This window comes from Lytechinus variegatus, chromosome 9 (assembly GCF_018143015.1).
Source record: "Lytechinus variegatus isolate NC3 chromosome 9, Lvar_3.0, whole genome shotgun sequence".
Classification (NCBI taxonomy): domain Eukaryota; kingdom Metazoa; phylum Echinodermata; class Echinoidea; order Temnopleuroida; family Toxopneustidae; genus Lytechinus; species Lytechinus variegatus.
The window spans coordinates 9,165,047-9,188,479 of record NC_054748.1 but is presented as its reverse complement, the minus strand read 5'-3'; the positions used below and the strand labels follow the sequence as shown (position 1 = coordinate 9,188,479).

Sequence of the window (23,433 nt, the reverse complement as noted above, 5' to 3'; positions counted from 1 at the left end):
AAATACTGCCCCCCCCCAAAAAAAAAAATATATAAATAAATAAAAAATAGAACTAGAGCTAGGCAGTTACATAATCTATATGATTTCTATAAATTCCATTTTTCAATGGTTCACAACTAAAAAAATATTTCAATGAAACTTGTATTAATATAATCCTCCAGAACGAACAAGCTTTGCTTTTTTATGCAGGTTTCCTCATATTTCACTATATTTTAAAATTGTGTGATTTATATATACGATGTTAATTCTTCCGTTATATTGTTTTCGTATTTTGTTCATAATTATGTGAAATGTGCAAAATAAGTCAATATAAATATCAATATCATAAACAAAGTGCAAAGTCAAGAGCATCTAAAAAAATCAAAATTTTGAAAGCAGTTAGAATCTTATTTTGGAGACCAGGTTTGTGCTGGTTTGTAAAATCACTGAAATTTGGCTACCATTAACCAATTACTATTCCTCTATTCTCATTTAGCTACATCAATATTTCTATTTTCTGCTAAATGTAAAAAAAAAAGATTTACTTGTACATGTATACTATATGTCAGGGTGAATTTGAAATTTTCATGACTGAACTGCACAAATTTTTGAAAAAGAAATTAGGATTTTCCCCCTTCCTATTCAAGGGGATGAAATCAGTGATTTTAGCTTCCTACTGTTTTTAGTAATAATGGAAATTCACTCATTTTGAAAAATATAAGAAGTGACCTGAACTATATAATATAGATCATTTATATTGCGCACATATCCACCTTGTTAGGTGCTCAAGGCTCCTATATTACCCGGCTAAGCTAGGCGTTCATACCGCACACAGCTTTTTAATGTTTCCTACCGGTACCCATTTACCTCACCTGGGTTGAGTGCAGCACATTGTGGATCAATTTCTTGCTGAAGGAAATTACGCCATGGCTGGGATTCGAACCCACGACCCTCTGTTTCAAAGTCAGAAGACTAATCCACTGGGCCACAACGCTCCACATGTAGGTTGGTCAAGAAGACGGGAATGTTCTCTTCCACATGATACCATTAATGCGCTTAGGACCTACATGTATCAAACAATAACGTTCGAAACATTTTTTTACGCAACATTGTTGAATTAATTATGAAGCATTTCTATTAGAAGTGCTATAAAAGACTTCTCTATCAGATGACACCAAAAATTTACAATATTTTTCATGCTTTGCTTGATTGAAAACTGCCTCTATGTGAGAAACATCCATGTTGTTTAGACCTATCCTCCTAAAGTGTAATGTAAGTCAGAGCAGTAAGTCAAAGTGTAAAGTAAGTCAGAGCAGGCGCGTACGCAAGGGGGGGGGGGTTTCGGGGGTTCAACCCCCCCCCCCCCCTTTTCGTTTCCTTTTTTTTTTTTTTGCTTGTCTGAGCCCCAGAGGTCGGTCTGGTCAAGGAGTTATCGGGCAAGAGCCTGATAACTCCTTGGTCTGGTTACGGACAGTTCCCCTACCCAATAATGTATATGACAGCAATAATGAACAGAATCTCATGTTTCCGACGAAAAACACAGAAAAAATTTCCGCTCGCTTCGCTCGCTCCATTTTATTATATCTTTTATTTCCGCATGTCGCCGAGATGATCACGGTATCGCCATTAACAAGGCCATACATGATTATCATGATGTATACTTATGAATACAAGTGAACCAAGACAAAGACATACGTTTTCTTACAAAATATGTATGTTTTACCAAAATGACGGAAAACGCTAAAATGTCGGTTAGCTCGCTCCGCTCGCTCGTAATAATTTATGAAATTCCATAAGTATCTAGTCTCCTGTTCAAGGCCGTATTATGAGTGTTACGAATAGAAGGACATGTAGCATCGACTAATACTTGATTTACTAACAAACTATTGACAAGAAATGTATGTTCTGACGGGAAAACGCAAAAAGTTTCTAGTCTCTTGATCAAGGCCATATCATGAGACTTATGAGCAGAAGGACATGTATCATCAACTAATATGTAATCATTACCAACAAGCTATTGAGAAGAATTGTATGTTTTGACGGAAAAACGCAAACATTTCGGCTCGCTTGCTCCGCTCGCTCATAATTATTCATGACATTTCTCAAGTTTCTAGTGTTCTGATCAAGGCCATATCCAGGCGCGTAGCCAGGGGGGCGGTCGCCCCCCAAAAAAACGTCCCCAAAAAGAAAAAAAAAAGAAGGGAAAAAAGGAGAGGAGAAAAGGAAAAGGGAAGGAAGGAAAGGGAAGAAAGGTAGCTTTGTGTTTTTTCTATTTATTCTTTATTTTTTTCTCAAAAGAGAAACTCCTTCACTCTTCTTGCTTTAAATTCATATATGAATTTTGCTTCCGCGCTGCGCGCGGTTAAATGACAATATTGAAGTTCTCCATTGTTCCCCCACCTTTTCTCTAACCCTGTTTTTCCACCTCAGCTATGTGCTTCTTGCCAGTTAAAGTTAAAATTGTATACATTAGGGCATGAATTTCAGTAAGGTTAGGCCAAAGTAAATGTATGAAGTTATCTTTTTTTTTCAATTGATCGCGCAACTTCTGGTCTGGTCGGCTCCGAGCGGGTAAAATCTTTATATCAGTTTCTGCCGTCACCTCCATAAAGTCAGCTTCTCCCGCTTTTCAGCTCATTACTATAAACAACCATAATTTGGGGGCAAACAGGTTCCTAATTTAAAAAGAGGAAGGTATGGAATTCGTGTCGTATTCAATAAAAAAAGTACAATATTTTTTTTTATCATTGTATTAAACTTCATGTCATTTCCCTGTATACATTCATCTCCTGTCCTGTTTTGCGCCCTCAGTTTGAAATTTTGAATGACACTTAAGTTTCTTTATATTCAAAATGAAGCGCTTCAGGATAAGTCAAAAAAATTAATCATCCTTTATTATATAGATAGATAATTTCAATAAATCACAGAAGTTTCAACTTTATGCGCACTATTTTCCTTGTAATGAAGTTCAATAATCTTAGAAAATCAATTGAATTAGAGACGACTGGGTATTAGAGATATCTACATTTGATGAAACGTCCGCCCTTTGAAATTTCAGAGTTTCATTGCTCATCGCGGGAGGAATATCTTCCTCTACCAATCTTCTCTGTTTTGCGAGTTAAAAATATGCACTGATGCTAAATTGTTTGTAATCAAATCTGATCTTTCCAAAGAAAGTTTCAATATATCTTTGAGAATACCCTTTTCTCGGGACCCTTTTTATGGCAAGAAAAATTGATAAATCACTTTAGCTTCCGCGCTTCGCGCGGAGTTATCATCATTTTAATTTCCTCCATTGTATACCTCTTTTGTGCGTTTACAATCACTTTTGAAAACAAGGTTCAAAATCGCAATATAGTCAACCGAATTGGAGGTACTAGAGACAAGAGAAACGGCTCCTTTTCATTTTAATTTATGAAACACTAAAAGCTTCGCGCGGGAGGGGGAAACTCCCCCTCCCTGCACCCACCCCCTATGGAGCGCGCTTCGCACGCTCTTTAAGTGTTGGCACGCTTCGCGTGCATTTGCCCCTCCAAAATGAAATCCTGGCTACGCGGTTGGCCATATCATGAGTGCTACGATCCGAAGGACATGTAGCATCGACTATGATACCAACAAACTATTGACAAAAAGGTTATGTTTTCAACGCAAAAACATATTGTCATAATCTATCACAAAATTAAGTTAGCTTTTCTTATAGTAAGGGGGTGAAAAATTTTGCTTGCTCGCTCACTTTCAACTTTTTTGGCAGAAATTTTGCTCTATATGCCATGCTTGGCCGCTCAATTTTTTTGGCTCATCATGCCATTGACATAGCCCATTTGGATATGACAAAATTGGAGATTGTGTTTAAGTTCATCAAATCTTTTCAGAAAATCATTGAGACTTAAAACATTCTTGTTGACCAAAGAAAATAATATGAGGAAAATCCTAATGGAATAGAAATCAACCTTGTTATCACTCTTCAGAATTAGCTATGAAAATTGTATGAAAATTGCCAAAACTGCTGTCAGGTCTGTCAGAATTATTCCTTTCATCAAATAACTATAATCTTTATCATAATACAATCATTATCATCATTATCAATATTGTCATTATCATTATAAATCATTATTACAACACATGTTTTTTTTCATCACTGCTGTTTTCTTTGTAACATGTGATTATAGTTCTTGATAATGATGATAATTACAATTGATGGCACGGCTAGTACACTTACTGCTGCTGCTGCTATTGTTGACTGGTAGAATTGACCATCAGTGTCATTAAATATACAGAAAATGTCAAACATTTATAATTACTTTTACAAAAACAAATGAAAGTACAAAAAACAAAATGCCTTGAAATTTTAAGGCTCAAAGTCCTCAAGGCCAAGGCTTTGAAAAATTAGGCCTTAAGGCGCCTTGAGGCCAAGGCCGAGCATCAGGCACTACAACACTGGCATCTTGACTAATCATTTCCGTCATACCCACGACATTGATATACAGCTAGTGAACAATAAAATATCAAATCATGCACTGTAAAAGCCTACTATGTTGACCAGTTACTTTGCTAGGACAGTGATTTGCATGGACTGAGCTGATTATTCTGAGGTGCTGAATTACTGTTTTAGTGGCCAAAACATGGATTACAGTACTTAGTGTGAGCAGCATTTCTTAACCAAAACAAAAAGGCACTTTATAAAATGGCTAATGCAGAGCTGCCAACCTGAAAAGGAACATTTCAGTATTTTTGAAGCTGAAAATCAGTATTTCTGTGAGGAAATTTTCAAAAAAATACCATAGGACCACACACATATACAACTGAACTTTAGAAATCAGTATTTTACATGAAACTATCAGTATTCTTCTCACTTTTCAGTACTAAATACTGAAAATCAGTACTACTTGGCAGCTCTGCTAATGGATTGAACTGGATTGGAAAAAATACACAAAATGAACAATTGTTTTTATAATAGATACATGTACATTTGTCAGATAAATCTGATTGTGCTCTTGTTTCCCTTCTACAGGTGACACATATCAGGAGGGAAAGAATATCACAGCAGTCATATCATTGCGGTGTGATCTCTCTATCCTGACAGAACTTTGGCTCGATGAATCAAAGATTGTAATTCTATCTCCAGGCGATAAAACTATCACCCAGGGGAAAGAGATCATGGATCGTCAGGACATTGACAGATGGTTTCTGACATTCACCTTCGTGAAAGAGAAGTACAAAAGCAGCAACGGGGATCTGCATATAAGCCTTCACATCCGCAATGTGCAACGTCGGGATACTCGACCACTTCACATGGAATTGCGGACCGATTCCACCATCTTCAAAACCAAAGGAAAGGATTGGATTCAAGTGCGTGATCCCCATGTCAACACAACTGAACAAGATGGAGATGGCGGGTCTGTACCAAACTGCACTGCTTCAGAGGATCTACTGATGGAGAACAGGGTTCTAAGAAAGAAAAATGAAGCTCTCAACCAAAACCTGTCATCAATTACGAATGAACTCATCAAGTCACAAAAGGATTATATTGATGTGACAAAAAACAGTTTCTCCAGGACCACTGTGATTCTTCTTTATGTTGTATTGACTGTGCAATTTCTAGTAATTACACTACTCCTGGCTAAGATCTACAGAATTGTAAGTCCTCCAAGGCCTGCTACTTGTATTTACACAAATAAATCAATGAAGTTCAAAATTGAACAGGATCAGGCTGAGAGTCAAAGTCTATTAATGTCAGTAAGATAATTACAAGCAAAATTGGAATATATGAAAACTAAGCTTTTAAACTAACATGCACATTTGCACTCGTCCTCCTGCATGTACACTTGTAACATCCAAGCTATGGAAACTATGAAGTGCCCTCGACATGCGTGTTTTTTTTTTATTATGTGAGCCATTGTCTTGCTGAGATGGCGAGATTGTCTCACCAAGTCAACATTAAAAGTATTTGATATGGCGATATGTGTTATCTCGCCAAGTCTACTTAAAAATGTTGTATGTCAACGTGGCGAGATGCATTGTATGTTATACTGTATTAAGTTTATGGTGAGATTTAATTTTACATCCAAAGTACAAGCATCACATCCTGTTATAAATGAATCCAGGCCAGTGTGGCTAGTGAAAGATCAACAGCCATTCATGCACCCGTTGTGACTACACAACTGATTCTCGTCATTTTGTAAACCAACTTGGGGAGATAACAAATCTTGCCATGCATGTTGACATACAACTATTCATGACTAGGTAAGTTATGAATGTACATGTATCTCACCATGTTTTTGTTCAAAACTCACCTTCACCCGACAAAGGAAAAGGCAGATCAAGAACACTCAATTCTACAGAACTTGTTCTTTCAAAATGTCAACTGCTGATCTGGAAATAACTTAGAAAATAAAACAAGCTATTTCATGTATACTCTTGAATCAATTAACCATAATTTTGAAGACTTTCTCATGAAATCATTTCTTGCGGCAACTGCTCAGCAACACGAAGTACATGTATTACATGTACATATCTCACTGATTTGATCAATACATGTAGATGTGCATGACTGCCAATTTCAGACAAGCTAGAATATTCAACATTTTTCATATCAACATGTCAGTGAAGACGATATGACAAGAAACTTTTTTCTTTTTACCCCCAGGGGAAATCAGCCCAGAAAATAAAGAAAGAAGATTATGGAAAATGGATTGCGAAGGAAGCAAACACCATTGCCTACATAGGGACTTAGGATCCTCCACCTCCCACATTGTAAAGATAGGTTTGTGCATACATTAACTATTTAATAAATGTAAATTGGATATGCAAAATCCATGCTGCCATGGTTTTATTAGTGGGGGCTGGTGTCCTTATTTCATTTGCCGGAGCTCCTTATTAGTGAGCTGACCAGGATTGTCTCCTATGAATTGGCAGTGAATGGAGCGGCAAACAGGAGGGCACCAGACTTCATCAGGACGTACATGTATGTAGCTAGGAAATCACTGAGCGATGCAAACTCATGTAGTTTAATAGATCCTTTTTTGCATTGGGTAAGTTATATGGTTTCTAAACTTTCTTAAATTCTTAGTTGAATTTGCTTTAGCTATTTGCTTATACCTGTAAAGCTTGTTTAATACAAGAGACCTGATGCTGGATAAGGGTCAATATTTGGACAGTGTGTGTGCTCTATAGACTGTTATCAGTACATCATACCAATGATATGCAGCTGAATGTCATATTGCTTGCTACACTTTTAAGTTATGTCTTATTTGGATAAAACATTTCTATATCTTCATATATACATGTAACTGTATTACTGCTGGAACTTATTTTGTAATGAGAGGGAAATGTATCATACACACACATACGAGCATAGAAATAATTATGATTTCATGTAATAACATTCAACACTTCATAGTGCAATTCTCCCTCTGATTAAATGCCTGCCTCGTACTACGATGTACTACATGCACTAAATGATTACATAATATTCAATTTATACTAAAAATCCATGCATGTACCCTCCTGGGGCCTGTTTCACCACACCTGGACAAGTTAGTCATATCACAGAGTATAAGTTCCAATCTTACTAAACCAGTTTCACGAAAGCCTTCCTAACTAAAATCCATTGATATCAATAGGCCTACTATTGTAGAAAGAGAAGATGAGATGTAGCCTTAGTCACAAAATAGAATAATTTTCAAAAAGCAAAATAATAAGACTGCAATTATTGTGATGAACTGTGAAATACATCTAATCACAATAATAGGTGACGCAAAATATGCATCATACATACTTAATCCATGAAGACTTGAGTATTCAATTGCTGAAAAAATGAAATTGTAGACGTTGAGATGGGTACCCCCAGAATACCAATTATAGTTTAAGGAAGTAAACCACAAAGGTTTCCTTTGTAAAATCAAGATAATAATGTTTTTTTATGATTTAAAACATCAAAATAAAGTGTAACATAAATTTGTTAATGTTTAGATACTGGTATATAAGATTTGACAAATTAGAGATACAATTTTTCAAAATGATGATAAGGTTCTGAAATCTACAAATACGATTCCAGTTATCGATTCAATTATTTTACTATCTAAAAATGAATGGATTTGTGGCCTTTTCTGTAACAGTTTTTAAAGTTTCTATGCATTACAATTATTATTGAATGATCTATCCCACTTGTGTTGCAATCTAATTTCAAATTCTAATATACGTAAGATCATAATTTTCAAATTTCGAGGCACATTAGTGACAGTTATGACAGGTTCGAAGGTGTCAAATATTTAGTTAGGTTGTTGTCCCTAATCTTGGCAAAGAGGGCTTTGTGAAATGGTTAGCGGACAAGTAGCTCTATCTCCGATTCTATAGTCAAGAAGTTACTAGACTTATTAAAGTATTGAGGAACAGGCCCCTGCAATATATCGTCGCACGCACCACGAACCGTCCTCTATGCGCACTTCGATGCTTTCGACAGTGCAGGTTCTTAAGTTTCATCCTGTATCTTTATATTTTCTTGAAGTGAATTATTTACGCCACAGTGGGCATCGTAACAGAGAGGACGGTTAGTGGAAAAGATACAGTGCGCTATCGCGCCTCGCGAAGTGCGCAGAGAGGACGGTTCGTGGTGCGTGCGACAATATAAATGTAACAAACTGCCAGGAATAAGACCATTCAGTTCTTGTGAATACCTTGAGTCATACACAAAACCCTGACATATTGACATTGTCAGCATTTGTCCCCTTTCACCTTTTTTTTTTCACGATTCTCTATTATACTATTTTTACTCGTCTTCTGTTATAAAGCCAAGAACTGCCTCTCCCCGAAGTACATATCGGAACTCATAAAACCCAATAAACCAAGACGTAACCTTAAATCATCCCCACAATATGCCATTGTGCCGTCCATTAATACAAAAAACATATGGCTTAAGAGCACTTTGGACTCTGGAAGTATGTTGCAGTTACATACTCCGGTATTCTTTTTTTTCTAATACCATGTATTGATGTAAATTGCTTTAATTTGTACGAGATGTAATATGTTTTTGTAGTTCAGTGATTTGAATTTGTAACATGCATACAGAGTCTTCACTGAATACTATGGGGTATCAATTCAAAATTAATATTATACATTTTCATGTATACAGTGTGCTTCAATAATTGCTTGAGTTGGAAGACAATGAAAGCATAAATTCTTCACATTTGTAATATGCCTATATTTGTCATGAGCCATTCTTGTTTATGATACTCAGGACAATTTGATTTTCTTAATGCTTGAATTTGTAGGCCTGTAATATTATGATATTTCTGCATTCTGTTTGGCATTTGGGCTGCCATATTTGTTTGAACTATTTAAAGGGGATTCCAGCCTTGGTCATAAAATGTTGTTTTGGAATATAGAAAAATAAATCAAACAGAATGGTGAAAGTTTGAAAGGAATCAGGCAAGCAATAAGAAAGTTATGGCTGCTTTAAGATTGAGATCCTTAAAGACTATGTAGATTTCTAATTTGCAATAAGTAATAAACTTATATGACAAAGGGCATGGACAACTTTCCCATAGTACTTAAAGGTCAAGTCCACCTCAGAAAAATGTTGATTTGAATCAATAGAGAAACATCAGACAAGCACAATGTTGAAAATTTCATCAAAATCGGATGTAAAATAAGAGAGTTAGGAAATTTCAAAGTTTCACTTATCTTTAACAAAATAGTTAAATGAACGAGCCAGTTACATCCAAATGAGAGAGTCGATGATGTCACTCACTCACTATTTCTTTTTTTTGGTTTGAATTATACAATATTTCAAGTTTTACAAAATTGATGATTAGGACCTCCTTGCCTGAGGCACAAAATGTTAAATGGAATTCCACGTGTTCAGGGAGGAATGAAACTTTATTTTACATGACAATGACGAGAAAATCAAAATATTTCATATTTCATATAATAAAATACAAAAGAAATAGTGAGTGAGTGATGTCATCAGTTCCCTCATTTGCATACCAACCGAGATGTGCATATATAACTGTTTTGTGAAATGAAGCGAAACTTAGAAATGTCATAACTTTCTTATTTTACATCCGATTTTGATGAAATTTTCAGTGTTATACTTGTTGGATTTTTCTCTTTTTATTCAAATCAAAATTTTGTTGGGGTGGACTTGTCCCTTAATTATCAGGGATTTGTGGTTTTCTCCCGAATAATGTACCCATTCCCAGAGGCAGTAATATAACTCAGGTATATAGTGTTGTTTTATTGCCAAAGAAACATATAATTTGAAGTAAAACTTTTGAATATAATGACATTTTAACCATTTTATGTATTGGAAGAGTAGTACTCAACTTACTTTAGTTTTCTGACAGTGCAGCTCACAGACTTTTTGCGCATCTTAAGATCAAATTTACAATGCCCGGGTATGCAGCTGAAAAATTACGCAACATTACAAGCATGTCAGACCCAGAATTGCTCCAAAATGTGATTTTATTAGGAGTGGGCTATACATGGGTCAAAAATACTTTCTTTTAATTTCAATATGGGAACATTTTTTTTTTATTTGTTTTTCCTAGTGGAAAAGTGGAAAATAAAAACAATTAAATTGAAATGAACTGAAAAAAAAATATATAAAGATTTCTGACAAGAGAGGGTTGGTTCCCTTTATAAAAATGTACATGTTGATGTTTTAGTAAATACATGACTGTATGCATGTATGTATTAAAGCTAATCATTGTATAGTGTTCTAGTAACGGTACAATAACTGTATTTTTACCCAGGGTAGCCACTTCAGTTCTAATGTACAATAACATATAATTATTTGGGAATTTTCATGAATATTAATTGCCTGAGGTTCCTGATAAGGAAGCTCAATTTGAAACACACAAATTGTTAATTTACAATGTAGACGTAAAACACATAATTATTTTTGCATTGTCAAATCTCATTGCAATAATTCATATTGTACATGCTGTAAATAGTTTTGATAACTTTTGATAGATGTCGATCCAACTCTGCATCATAAAGCTGAATGTTTTATGCACATATGTACATCAATGAATCTTCCAATCTACACACCTGACTCTACTGAAATATGACTGAGCATATTTTTCACTGAAAAATTATTTCATATTGTACTATTAAAGCCTTTGCTTTCATTACATTTTATGCCTCATTTTAAAAGTTTTTTATGTTACTACATTGTGCAGGAGATGAGAGTGACAGATCATAAAATAGGTCTGAACAAATGCACAGTGACAGATCCTGAAAAAAGTCTGACCCTTTCTCAGACAAAAAGAAAAGAGGGATATCGAAAAGAGATTGAAAGAAAGAAAAAAAGAAAGAAAAAAAAACAAAGAAAGAAACAACAGAAAGGAAAAAATGAAGAAAAAAAACAAACAAACAAAAGTAAGAAAGAGGAAAAGAAGTACAAACAGTTAATAAAAGGGGAAAAAAAAACACAGGGGAAATCTACCCAAGAAAGGGTGCGTTTATGCGCCACTTTTTTATCCTAGAATCATGATCTGAATCATAATACAAATCATTATTCTGCAGAATCAAGATTGCATTTTTAATAGTCAAAAGTGAAAATAAACGTCTTTCAAATCACAAACATAAACACGGAAAAAGGGGCGTTTGGAAAGACGTTTCTGTAGAATCCCGAATGAACAAGGTCGTATAAACGCAACTGTGATTTGAATCATGATTCACTGTGTCTGGCTACTTTCGGTTTGACTTTTGTCAAAGTCAAGGCACTCTACATGTATATATGCTCAGTGTATGTACAATTATGTGCTATGCATGCATTTCTTGTCATGTTCAAGTTTTTCATTGGTCATCACATCGTCCACTACTTTGCATTTTTTGGTCATGTCTTCAACTTCAAGTTCTAGTAAACGAATTAACTGGACAATGATCTCAGTTGTTGAGTTAACAGTATCAATATGAAATTGGATCTACGCTGAAATTCACTTCCGAACACCATTTTCGATAAACCAAAAAAATGAATAATAGAAGCATGGACCCTATGATAAAGTAGACAAAATGAGGTATAATAGACTGAATTCTGGAAGTAAAAGCTTTTTTGAGAGCCGAAACACGTGCGAAAAACTTCCTCTATCAAACTGTGCATTAGTGATGCGCACATTTAAGATTATGTGTAAAAATGTCATCATAATTACCTTCATTTTTATATAGCGAAATCCTTTTTCCAGGGGGGGCGCATGTAACATTACTCGGGACCTGATTTGTTTTCAAGTTTACAGTAAAAACCTTTTTTGGGAGGGGGGTTCAAATTCACATCTCACCCTCATTAAAAAAATAATTCCCAGGGCCCTGTATGAATTATACGGTAAATTGCCAATTCGTCTATTGCCAACTCGTCCACTCATCACAAGGTCTATCTTCATTTAACCTAATGCAAGTCCGTCCATCAACATTTCGTCTAACAACCAATACCATTTGGTACAATCATCACTTCCTCTAATCACCACTTCTCCTATGTCTATGACCATTTCATTTCATAAACCAGTTGGTCTATTACCCAATTTTCATTCATTTCGTCGATATAACACTTTATAGTCCCATTAGACCAAATGGTATATGAAGTTATGAACTATTAAATGGCAATTGGACCAACTGGTTATTAGACAAAATGGTGAGTGGACAGAATGGCAATTAGACCATATAGATAATGGATTAGCTGATGGTTGGTAACTGGATGAATTGGCATTTAAGACTAATAGAAAATAAACAAATTATATAAGTAGTAATCAACTTTTGGAAAATTGTATAACTTTCTTCATACATGAATTCATAAGAGCCTTGCACATAAACTTTAATGTTGAACTGAAAATGACCTTTAATAAGACCTTTGACCTTATCATGTAACCTCCGACTGCAGCATAACATGCAGGTCCCCCAAGTTCATCTACCATCCAAATTTGGTTGAAAAGCGACTTACGGTTGAGGAGTTAGGTTAGGTGTCATAAGAAAGTTTTGCATGTAAACGTTGACCTGAAAATGACCTTTGATCTTACCATGTGACCTCCAACTGCAGCATAACATGCAGGTCCCCCAAGTCCATCAACAATCCAAGTTTGGTTGAAAAGTGACTTACGGTTGTGTAGTCATGTGTTTGTGACAGACGGACAACAGATAGAAGACATTTGGATCCCTAAGTCTCGCCTTCACCTCTGGTTGGCAAGACAAAAAGTCTGGTTACATTGTAATTTCTTATGATTACTTTTTTTTCTTCCATATGCTTGCATAATGAAGAAAAATACTTGTTATCGTTCCCAGCACTTATGAATGATTTAAGTGCCATGTGAGTTAATATCTTGAAATTGTACTAATATCAGGGATGCCAGTGGCGAATTGCTCTTGGGCCTGAAAATTTGTCTGTGAACTAAATTGATGTGCGCGAAGCGCACATGTTGAGCGTGAAGTCCTTTCAGCTGGGGTCCAGCTCTGGGGTTCTTAGATGCTCTTTGGAGAATTCTGAGCATATCTGAGGGATATTTTTCCCTCAAATCTAATCCAATTTTGGGGTAATTTTTATACAAAAATAAAAAAAAATTAAAATTAAAACACACTCATTTTCTATTGTGATACTCATGCTCAGATCAAGATGTACATGTAAATACAAACAAACTTACTCAAACCATGCGAGCTCTCGCCTTGTCTCGGGTCTCTGGCAAGGCAAAAAATTCATGTTCGTCACACTTTCCAGACGTATGTTGTGGTAACTATTGATCCGAGTCCAAATCCAATACCGGTAACAAAATAAATGAATTTGTAACGTTCCGATGCCGTACTGACAGTACATGTAACTCTGTCGTTGCAATGTTCCATCACAGTTACCAGACAATAATGGTATCGTATTCTCCAAAGAAATAAATTTGTACCAAAAATATATAAGTCCCAGTGCCATAAAACTCCATATTTTTGCTTCGTTCTCAGTCGACTCGATCGACTCACCATACTCTCTCAATCTCTCATAACCCAGGGAGCTCCGTGGTTAGATCTCTCAGTGCTTCAACGTACGTACACATCGCATGGAAACACTGCCACACGCTGGTTGCATCGCGATCGCACGGCCATGTAGAGATGACCTACAGGTCATCGCAACATCGCACTAGTTATGCGTGACAGTCGTTCTGCAATGTTCTCATGCCCAAATACACGGAACATACTTTTGTGAAAGTGAATGTCCGATTAGTTTAGATGATCAGATCGGCCTGAAACCCGGAAATAACATCTCGAAGTCAGAAATTTGATACCAAAAATACTAAAAAGTCGGAATTCCGGCAATTGCTGGAGAACTGGCATCCCTGTAATTTGTGCAACAATTTACTATCCAATTCCATAGTTAAACCACAACTTTAAACTAGGGTTTAATTCAAACCAGAGTTCAGAATACGGGCCAAAAATTGTTATACCTACATTATGTGTTGTCCAGCCTGGTTAATGCACTGCTTTCAATCCAGCATGCTTTGTTTTGTCTACAGGGTTTGTGATATTACCTAAACCTGACATTAATGAAGCAAAATTTACCTTTCAGGGCCTCTCTGAAGTCATAAGGAGGATTTTTTTCATTTTTCTCTTTTTTCTTCTTTGTCTTTTTGGTGCTTGACTTCTGAGATTGGTCATCAGAATCAATTCCTCCCCGATCAATGAATACATTCACAGCTGGTCGTTCAGATCTAAATCAAAGAGGAGAAATGTAAATCTTAATATTTTCTTTCAAAAGGGAATAACAATAATAATATTCCGCATTTGTACATCGAAACAACGTCTCTAGGTGCTTTACAGACATATTATTAACCCGGTCATCGGATCCTTGCATGCCCGCATACAATGTATGCACCTTCTTCACTCCCTGGGGAGCATTCCAACAAGAATTCCAAGACTCAATTGCTAGGCATACTACATAAAGGCTTTCACATCCTACTGGAATATAAATCTTAGAATACAGGAGTACTGGCCACCCCCCTCCCCCCATCATATATAGACCATATGACCAGTTGTTAATTTTAAAGACCTGTCAAGTCCACCCTAGGAAAATGTTGATTTGAATAAACAGAGAAAAATCAAACTAGCATAACGCTTAAATTTCATCAAAATCGGATGTAAAATAAGAAACTTATGGCATTTTAGAGTTTTGCTTAACTTTCATATGCACAAGTCAATGACATGCAAATGTGTCTGTCGATGATGTCCATCACTCGGCACTATTTCTTTTGTTTTTTTATTGTTTGAATTATACAATATTTCATTCTTTTATACAAATTTGACAATAAGGACAACTTGAACCATACTTCAAGGTATGTTCAAGATATGTTCATATAATATTAAACAATGCAAATTTTACGGTTCAGGGAGGATTTGATTGCACTTGACAATGTGGAGAAAATTAGAATATTTCATATAATAAAATACAAAAGAAATAGTGAGTGGATGACATCATTAGTCTTCTCATTTGCATACCAGCCAGGATGTGCATATAACTGTTGAAATTATTCTAAACTTTAAAATGTCATAACTTTCTGATAATAATAATAATAAACAGTTCTTGTATAGCGCATATCACAATTATGAATGTCTCTATGCGCTTCCAAAGGACTTGGATATTATTACCCCAGCTGTAGCTTGGCTGCCGGAAATTACTAAGATTACAGCGCACACGCATTCCAAGGAATAAATTCCTGCCAGGTACCCATTCACCTCGCCTGGGTTGAGTGCAGCACAATGTGGATAAATCTCTTGCCGAAAGGAAATTACGCCATGGCTTGGATTCGAACCCACGACCCTCTGTTTCAAAGTCTGGAGACTAATCCACTGGGCCACAATGCTCCACAACGCTTCTTATTATACATCCAATTTTGATGAAATTTTCAGTGTTATGCTTCTTGAATTTTTTTTCTTTTTATTTAACTCAACTTTTGGTTTGATTGGACTTGTCCCTTAATTTGAGACCATATATCATGAAAATGTGCTTCCTTTCCAGCTATGGTGACCACCTCCTGACTGCCAGACTATCATCAATTTTAGATCAATATCATTTTTACTTTAAACACTTGGCAAGGGCTTTAAATCTTGCAAAGTATGAACCTACATTATACTCACCCTTTGCTTGAAGACAGACCATCTGTTGTAGGTTTTGAATCTCTTTTATGAGACACCAATGGGTCTGGCTTTGAAGAAGTTCTTGTTTTAGAAGAATCAGCCTTTGATGCTGGAAAAACAAAGAACACACATTAAATTGGTAGAAGGAAAATCCCTATTAAATACTAATGTACAAGGCAAGTATTTCAATTGATGTTCTGACTTTGATTGTGAGTGGGTTACATATATATACGTCCTCTTATACCATTTCAATTTAGGGAGAAAATTGCCCTTTTGTTCATAGCCTAGATATAAAGTAGCAACATGTGTATATTACCAAATTTAAGCTAATGGTGGCCTTACACCTCATTACGAAAATTTCCCGTTTGATTCTCGACCTCACTTCGGACTGCAAACTGCGGTTTCATACCCCGATTTGTGTTTGGAATATCTCAAACAACTTTTCCAACCCCGATAAACCCATCTTGGCCAGGTAATCCCCTTGTCTCGATTTCACCACCACGGGCCAGCTAAATGAGCGTTGAGCCAAGGACGAAATGATAAACAACGCTGTGCTATTACGTAAGACTTGTCTGCCTGTAGAAGGATCTTCGGAATGAAATTATTGTATTCGATATTAATCACGTTTTCAAAGGCATATTACATTCAGACATCCAATACTAGTCCATTTTCAATTTCGAACGAAGAAAATCGACCTTGAAATAAGGAAAGTAAGCGAATAAAAATTACGGTATGCTTAGCATGCAAGGACCGCGATGCATGCATAGTTTCTGTCCGTCCAGCGCGGTTCACTCGCGCAATGATACAGTCTTAACGTTCGAAAAATAGAAGTAATGGCATACCAACATACAAAGTATAATAATCATGCTGCTGATATGCACAAAAATATGAAATCATTATTTTTTTTACCCCAAAGTCTTATTCATAATTTAAATACAAACTATGCCTGTAACTATTTTTTTAATCGCAAACGTATTATTGCACCATACGTGGTTCTCCGGTAAACTGCCCATGTGTGCTGCATCCATTCCACCGTTTGTTTTGGGTCGTTTATACTTTTAGTTTCCACCATTAAATGTCTAACTTAGATATGTTGTGCTAATTTTTTTGTAAGTCAAAATGTTCATCGTTGGAGAGCGAGTTCAGGCGATTGATGAGTTGGGAAGATGGAGTGTTGGAAAGATCGATCACGTGTCTTAGTTTACAAAACCGCGTGCCCGTTGAACCCCGATCCCTTCAGTGCCCATTTTTAATATTATGTTCCCCTTCCTCAAGTACATCTTGTTGAATAATCACTTTAAAAAAAGTTGTTTTTTTCCCCCCCCCTTAGCCCCCTTTTCATAGTGAAAGTTCTTTTGCAGTGTCCTTTTTTATCTTTGATCAAGCGACCCATTTGAACATGCCCATATTTGATTGTGATAAATGTCTGTTTTATTTTCTAGTTCAAAATTTGTCATTCTGCTAATATGCATGAGGTGATTAAAATTAGCGCCCTGTCCTTTTTGTCGGGAGAAAGAGAGAGAGAAAATAGAGATGGGGTGGAATTTCCACCCCATCTCTATTTCTCTCTATATATCTTTAACAAGGGCGCCGGAAGCGAGGGGGGGCAGGGGGCACTTGCCCCCCCCCCAAATAAATTTTTTTGGGGGGCAAAACGAGATTTTGCCCCCCCCCCATGTGCCCCCCTGAAAGTAGAAAAATGATAAATTTTTAAATAATTAAAGGACAAAAGTATACGATGAAGGCACTTTTATGCCCAAAAATTGTCATTTCTATTGTCAAAAATGAACAATTTTGCCCCTGACGGGGCAATTACATTATCATAGTAAGCCTGGCGTCTTTTGACGAACAGTTCCTCTGTGAAACATACCTTTGAAAAGCCCCTTTTCCATCTTATTACAGTGTGATAACGTTTAACCTTTTAATGAATACATTTCAGACTAAAACCGAATGGCAAGCTAATTTTCTTTAATATCTAAACCTACAAATTATGAAAAAGATGGATATCTTCTTAGATAAATGATTTGATTTTATATATTTCGATCCAAAAAGTGAAAAAAAAATCAAGCACGTTTTGAAATAAAAAGATGGCTGTGTATTTATGCAAAGCGCAAGCGATTTTATTATTTTTATAATATGTCCTGAAAGTTTTCTTTTTTTCCCAATTATTCACCTCCCTTCCATCATTCAACTTTCTTCCCGGTCCTATCTTTCTTCTTATTTTTCGCCTCACCTTCCGCCGCTTCGCCCCTTGATCTACCTATGATGACCCCTCCCACAGCAGGAATTTTGTGTAAAAATGGAGTATAAGTCTCGTTAATAGAGTGTTTAAAAACAAATTTGGGGGATAAAGCATAGTTAAAGTTCATTGTGAAGGATTAATCATAACTCATGAAAACTATTCTTTATACTGAGTACGCAAACAATGAAAATATTCTCAGTATATTCCAAGTAAATTTGGAATAAAGGGAAAGTGAATTGGATTAACAAAGGTATGATTTTACTGGGTATGGAACATTCTCGTCTAACCGTCTATGCACTAAATTCAGAGGCGATTTTCTTTTTTCATCATTTTTATTAGTTATGAAATTGACAATGGCCATCGATGTCATCAATGTCATCACTCTTTGGCTGGTATATAGGGCTAGGTGAGAGTTGGAGAATAGTTGGGCCGGTATGCCTTTTCTTTTCCTAACCAAGTTCTTAACAAAAACTATCTGTTTATATATATTTCGAAATTCGAGGATACATGTGTATAATTTCGATTTGAAATTATGTATTTTTTCCATAATAAAAGAGCACAAATAGTAGGGGGACATTTGATATTATGTACCCCTTTCCAAAATGGTAGGGGGACGCGTCCCCCCTGTCCCCTGGGATTTCCGCCCATGGTGATGGGGGAGCTTTTGCATTTTCTAGAATAAAATTGAAAGATTTCGTGCACACTTTGGGTGAATTTTGTGAATTTTGCCCTCTCGATCGGCGGCCCCCGGATGCATACGGTCATGTTTGTCATCTTAAAGTCTTTAAAAGGCCTATATTACATTGGTTTGAAACAATAGAGTTTGCAATAAGGCTCGTAATTTGCTGGAACTGCGACCCTGATCATGAAGAAACACAAGTCTGGGTAAGAAGGGAGGAAACAGGAGCAAAAAGAACTGGTGCAAGACTGTTTAATTCTCAAGAAATTTATTTTTGAATGCTCTTAGAAACGCAACTTTTACACTAAATTTTTACACCCTCAACCACACCCTCTCCCGCTCGATCGCTTCCGTATCTCACGCTTTCAAAAATATTGTGCCCCCTTCGGGATTTTGCCCCCCCCCAAAAAAAAAAAAAAAAAAAAAAATGAAAGTGTTCCGGCGCGCCTGGGTGAAAACAAATCTGAAAGAAAACATGAAACCAAGAAAGGTATTTCAGAGGGAGGTTTACCGTATACACAGGCTATAGGCCTACAAAATAAGAACAATAATGGGAGATAAAGATAAAGAAGATCACCTGCTAATAACGCATGTGAATTAGAAAACGTTCTGAATAGATATGAATAGAACATTGAAATGCTATCCAAACATTGTGATTCATAATGCTGGTATTTGTATTTTAATGTTCTATGTATAGGCCTACACCTCAACTTTGAGAAAAGGACATTTATAGGCCTTACTACAGATATGATTGGCAAATGCACGTTCTTTAGAGGTGTAGAAAGGGGGTGGATGAAGAAAATAAGTCTAGAAAGAAAAGAATTAGACAGCCAGACAGAGAGAAAGAAGGAAAGAAAGGAAGGAAGAAAGAAAGAAAGAAAGAAAGAAAGGAAGGAAGAGAGAGAGAGAAAGAAAGAAAGAAAGAAAGAAAGAAAGGAAGGAAGGAAGAGAGAGAGAGAAAGAAAGAAAGAAAGAAAGAAAGAAAGAAGGAAGGAAGGAAAGAAAGAAAGAAAAGAAGAAAAAACTTTCTATCAACGCGTGTATACATCCATGCGCTCGCCGGAACTACACACATTGCAATCCATCGTGTGTGGCCCCCTGCTGTGACCGTAGATGCTGGGGTGAATTATCTTCGGACCGAGGTCAAGAAACAGGTGTTTCTATACTTAAATTTCATGCTTGAGGGCAATAGGATTTGTATTACTGGGAGAAGATATTTGATGATAAGGAAAAATGGGGTATACAGCCCTCAAACGCGAGATTTTCGTCATGTGTATAATAAATCTTGAAACTCAATAAACATTTGTAAAGGTTCAACAACCAATTAAAATCAATGTTGTCTTTTATAAAGAAGTGATACTGTACATCTGATCCTCAATGTTCTTTGCAAGTCTTGGAGAAGTAAATTTAAAGGCTGAAGTACATGTACTACTGGATTAGACTTGGAGCAGCAACAGTGCACAATCCAAATTCATTACTATTTGACTGTGATATTCAGACCTTGGGCCTGTTGCAGAAAGGGTTTCGTTTCAATGCAAGTCAAATATCAAGTGCAAGTCCCAAATACTGGTGCTTCATTGGCTGAAAATCAAGTCACGCAAGATTTTTTTGAGTTGTGTTTGATCGCAACTCTTTCTGCAACGGGCCCCTGAGCCAAGTAGCACAATGCTCAGTGACTGATTGTGCAGTTGAGCTTTACAATTGATTGTGCATAATGATGAATGAAATCCATTCCAAAATTTATAGCCATATGATCGATTGCTAAGCAATGCCTTACAGAGACCCTTGTGCCTATCAAAGTCAGTATGGTGTCAGCTTTCACAGGGAGTACATTTATCAAAAACAAAAACAAAATTTGAGGGTAAGCAAACTCTGGTGAACCGGCAAGAAATTATTCGGCCAAGCCTGCTTAGCCTTGGGAAAAGTCAAATCAATGCTTTTTATTGTTCGAAATAGACATGAAATACTCCAAAAATTTGCCTTGCCCAATTGATTGTAAACCCGGCAGCCGCTGTGCAGTGCCAGATCAACGAGGCTCTATTCCTTTAATTGTTGAACGACAAACAGGGTAGCAGCAACTCCAATCTTTTAACGTCTTTTGGTCTGAACACCTCCCGGTTGTGAGACAGACACTCTACCAACTGAGCCAACAAACCGGCTGGCTTCGATTATAATTTTGTAATTTCCAGTTGTGTTTCAATACACATCGTCTGCTGATCATAAATCTCAATCTATGCTCGGTGATACATCTTAATGGAGTGATAATCTTCCTTTAAACTTCAGGGATATTACACATATCTACTTACTTCCTCGTGAGGACTTTGTTGATTTATGAGACCTGGTGGATTTGACACTGAACTCTTCATCGGAACTGATCTGTGTCACCGTGTTTTCCTCTGGTTCCGAGCTGTCCCAGTTTGATTCAGTCTCCGGAGACTGTGCCCTTCTATCCTTCGCCCTCTGTGCTGCAAGCTGTTTTATTGAATGAAAAAAATTATCGAGATACATCGGGGTGCCACACTAACCCTTTTTTTCTACTGGTCCAACCTGTCCAAGTCGGACCAGTAGATACCCAGTTTGTATTGTGTTTTTTACTGGTCTCTAAAAATAATGAGTTTTTACGTTGAAATATAGCCTACACAAATAACATAACTTTCACCGCAGCAGTCGGCATACACTTTGCTATTTATTATATCAAATCACCAATTTTTGAGGCTAACCGGAGGATGGATATGGAGTGAAATGAGAATGAAGAGTAAGAAATTAAGCTTCTCATTCTGTTTTAAGCTCGTTTTAGCGTAGGATTTTTACAATAAATCTGCATTTTTTTCCCAACTTTGTCACTCAAGAGTATTAGAGTGAGTTCACTGGCTTGATGTTCGGGTAGGTGGAGCATAGTGCACCCAAGGGTTCATTACCATCCTACCTGTGGGGAATCTACAGGTAGGACTATGGTATGCCAATGCTGTACAGGGTGCGACATAAGCACTTGCCCTATTGCCCAGGGCAAGTAAAAGTGAGAGTCGGACAAGTGTTTTGAAGTAAACACAAAAACTGCTTGCCCGAATCGAGCAAGCAAAATTCTCATTGTGAAATAAAAATTTTTACAAAGTTTTCCCGCATTTCACAAGCAAACAGACAAAAGAGAGGGAGAGAAAACAAAGTTAACAACTTCCCTCAATTCATATTGCAAGCTGGTTTGCACTATTACACAAAGTTAACATACAAAAATACTAGCTAGTGCATGTGACCGGGCCTCCCGCCAGGGTGTGGCAGGCATGTAGGCTGTGCACACCTGTACTCCAGACCTATATCCCCAATCAATCAGACTGAACAATCGCACATGAAAAATAGTTTTTCCACCAAATTAATCACAGTTATTGAGTTTTCAGCTTTCGCTTTGAGTCTTGAGATCGATGCGAACTTGTAGAGCTCTGTGTGTGTGTGAAATTTAATAATTTATTCTAAAATATTTTAGTTTTTTAACAATTTTTAAGATATATCAGTAAGATTTTTGTTAGATGATTGGATTTTTTGTTTGAAGTTTGAACAATCTTTCTTTTCAATCTTTCTTTCATCCTTTCTTCTATCCTTTCTGCTGGCCTTTTTTGTTCCTTTCCTCGCTTTCTTTCCTGATCCCCTCTCTCTCTGTTTATTTTTCTTCCATTCCTTCCTTTTTGTACTTTCCATCTTTTTTCTTTTTCTTTATTTCCATCTTTCTTTCCCTTAAAACTGTATTTGCATGCTGCATTCTCTCTAGACCAAAAGCTTCAGTCTCTGTATTTTGGTTTTTCCGCTGAACTGCGTTGGCTCACTCACCAATACATAGACTGAAGAGCTTGGAGGCCCGTACGTACAGACAGCGTATTTTAGCAGTAACGTTAGACAGCGGAAACCCGATTTTCCGATGTTTTTTTTGTACATAAATTGTCACATTATGAAAAAGAAATCACATCCATATTTACGAAAAAACGTTTAAAATTCAGAAATATTGTACCTTACACCGCAGTTACCGCTAATTCCTTTCAAATGATGACTGGAAGAAATGTTGTCACAAGTCACAATTACTTAGGTGTCGAGATAAATAGCAACTTAACCTGGTCCGACTATGTTAATACTACCATATTTAGAGCGAATAGGGTTTTAGGTCTTCTTTGAAGAAACTTGTATAGTTGCCCCCGAAATGTAAAAGAAACAGCCTATAAAGTGTTAGTACGTCAAAATTTGGAGTGAGGACTGTGCTTCTGTGTTGGGCCCATACATGAAAGACCAGATTAGTAGACAAGAAGCAGTTCAACAAAGAGTTGCTAGATTTGTCTGTAAAGATCACAGGAGAACCAGTAGTGTTTCCCAGATGCTGAAGTTACTTGAATGGAAATGTTGTTGTTGTTGTTTTAGCTTATACGGCGCGTGTCATTCAGTAGTGAATATTTGC

General features: G+C 36.6%; 1 protein-coding gene across 1 annotated transcript in view; it reads right to left on the bottom strand.

The window, feature by feature from the left end:
- The window catches only part of LOC121421014, a 42,836-nt gene that overhangs the window by 17,398 nt on the left and 2,005 nt on the right, over positions 1–23,433 (bottom strand). Inside the window, exons 2-4 of the mRNA XM_041615598.1 lie at positions 21,305–21,470; positions 16,078–16,186; positions 14,506–14,654 (exon numbers count right to left, since the gene is read on the bottom strand). Of these exons, the coding sequence (XP_041471532.1) occupies positions 14,506–14,654; positions 16,078–16,186; positions 21,305–21,470 (424 nt within the window). The remainder of the gene's footprint in view (positions 1–14,505; positions 14,655–16,077; positions 16,187–21,304; positions 21,471–23,433) is intronic.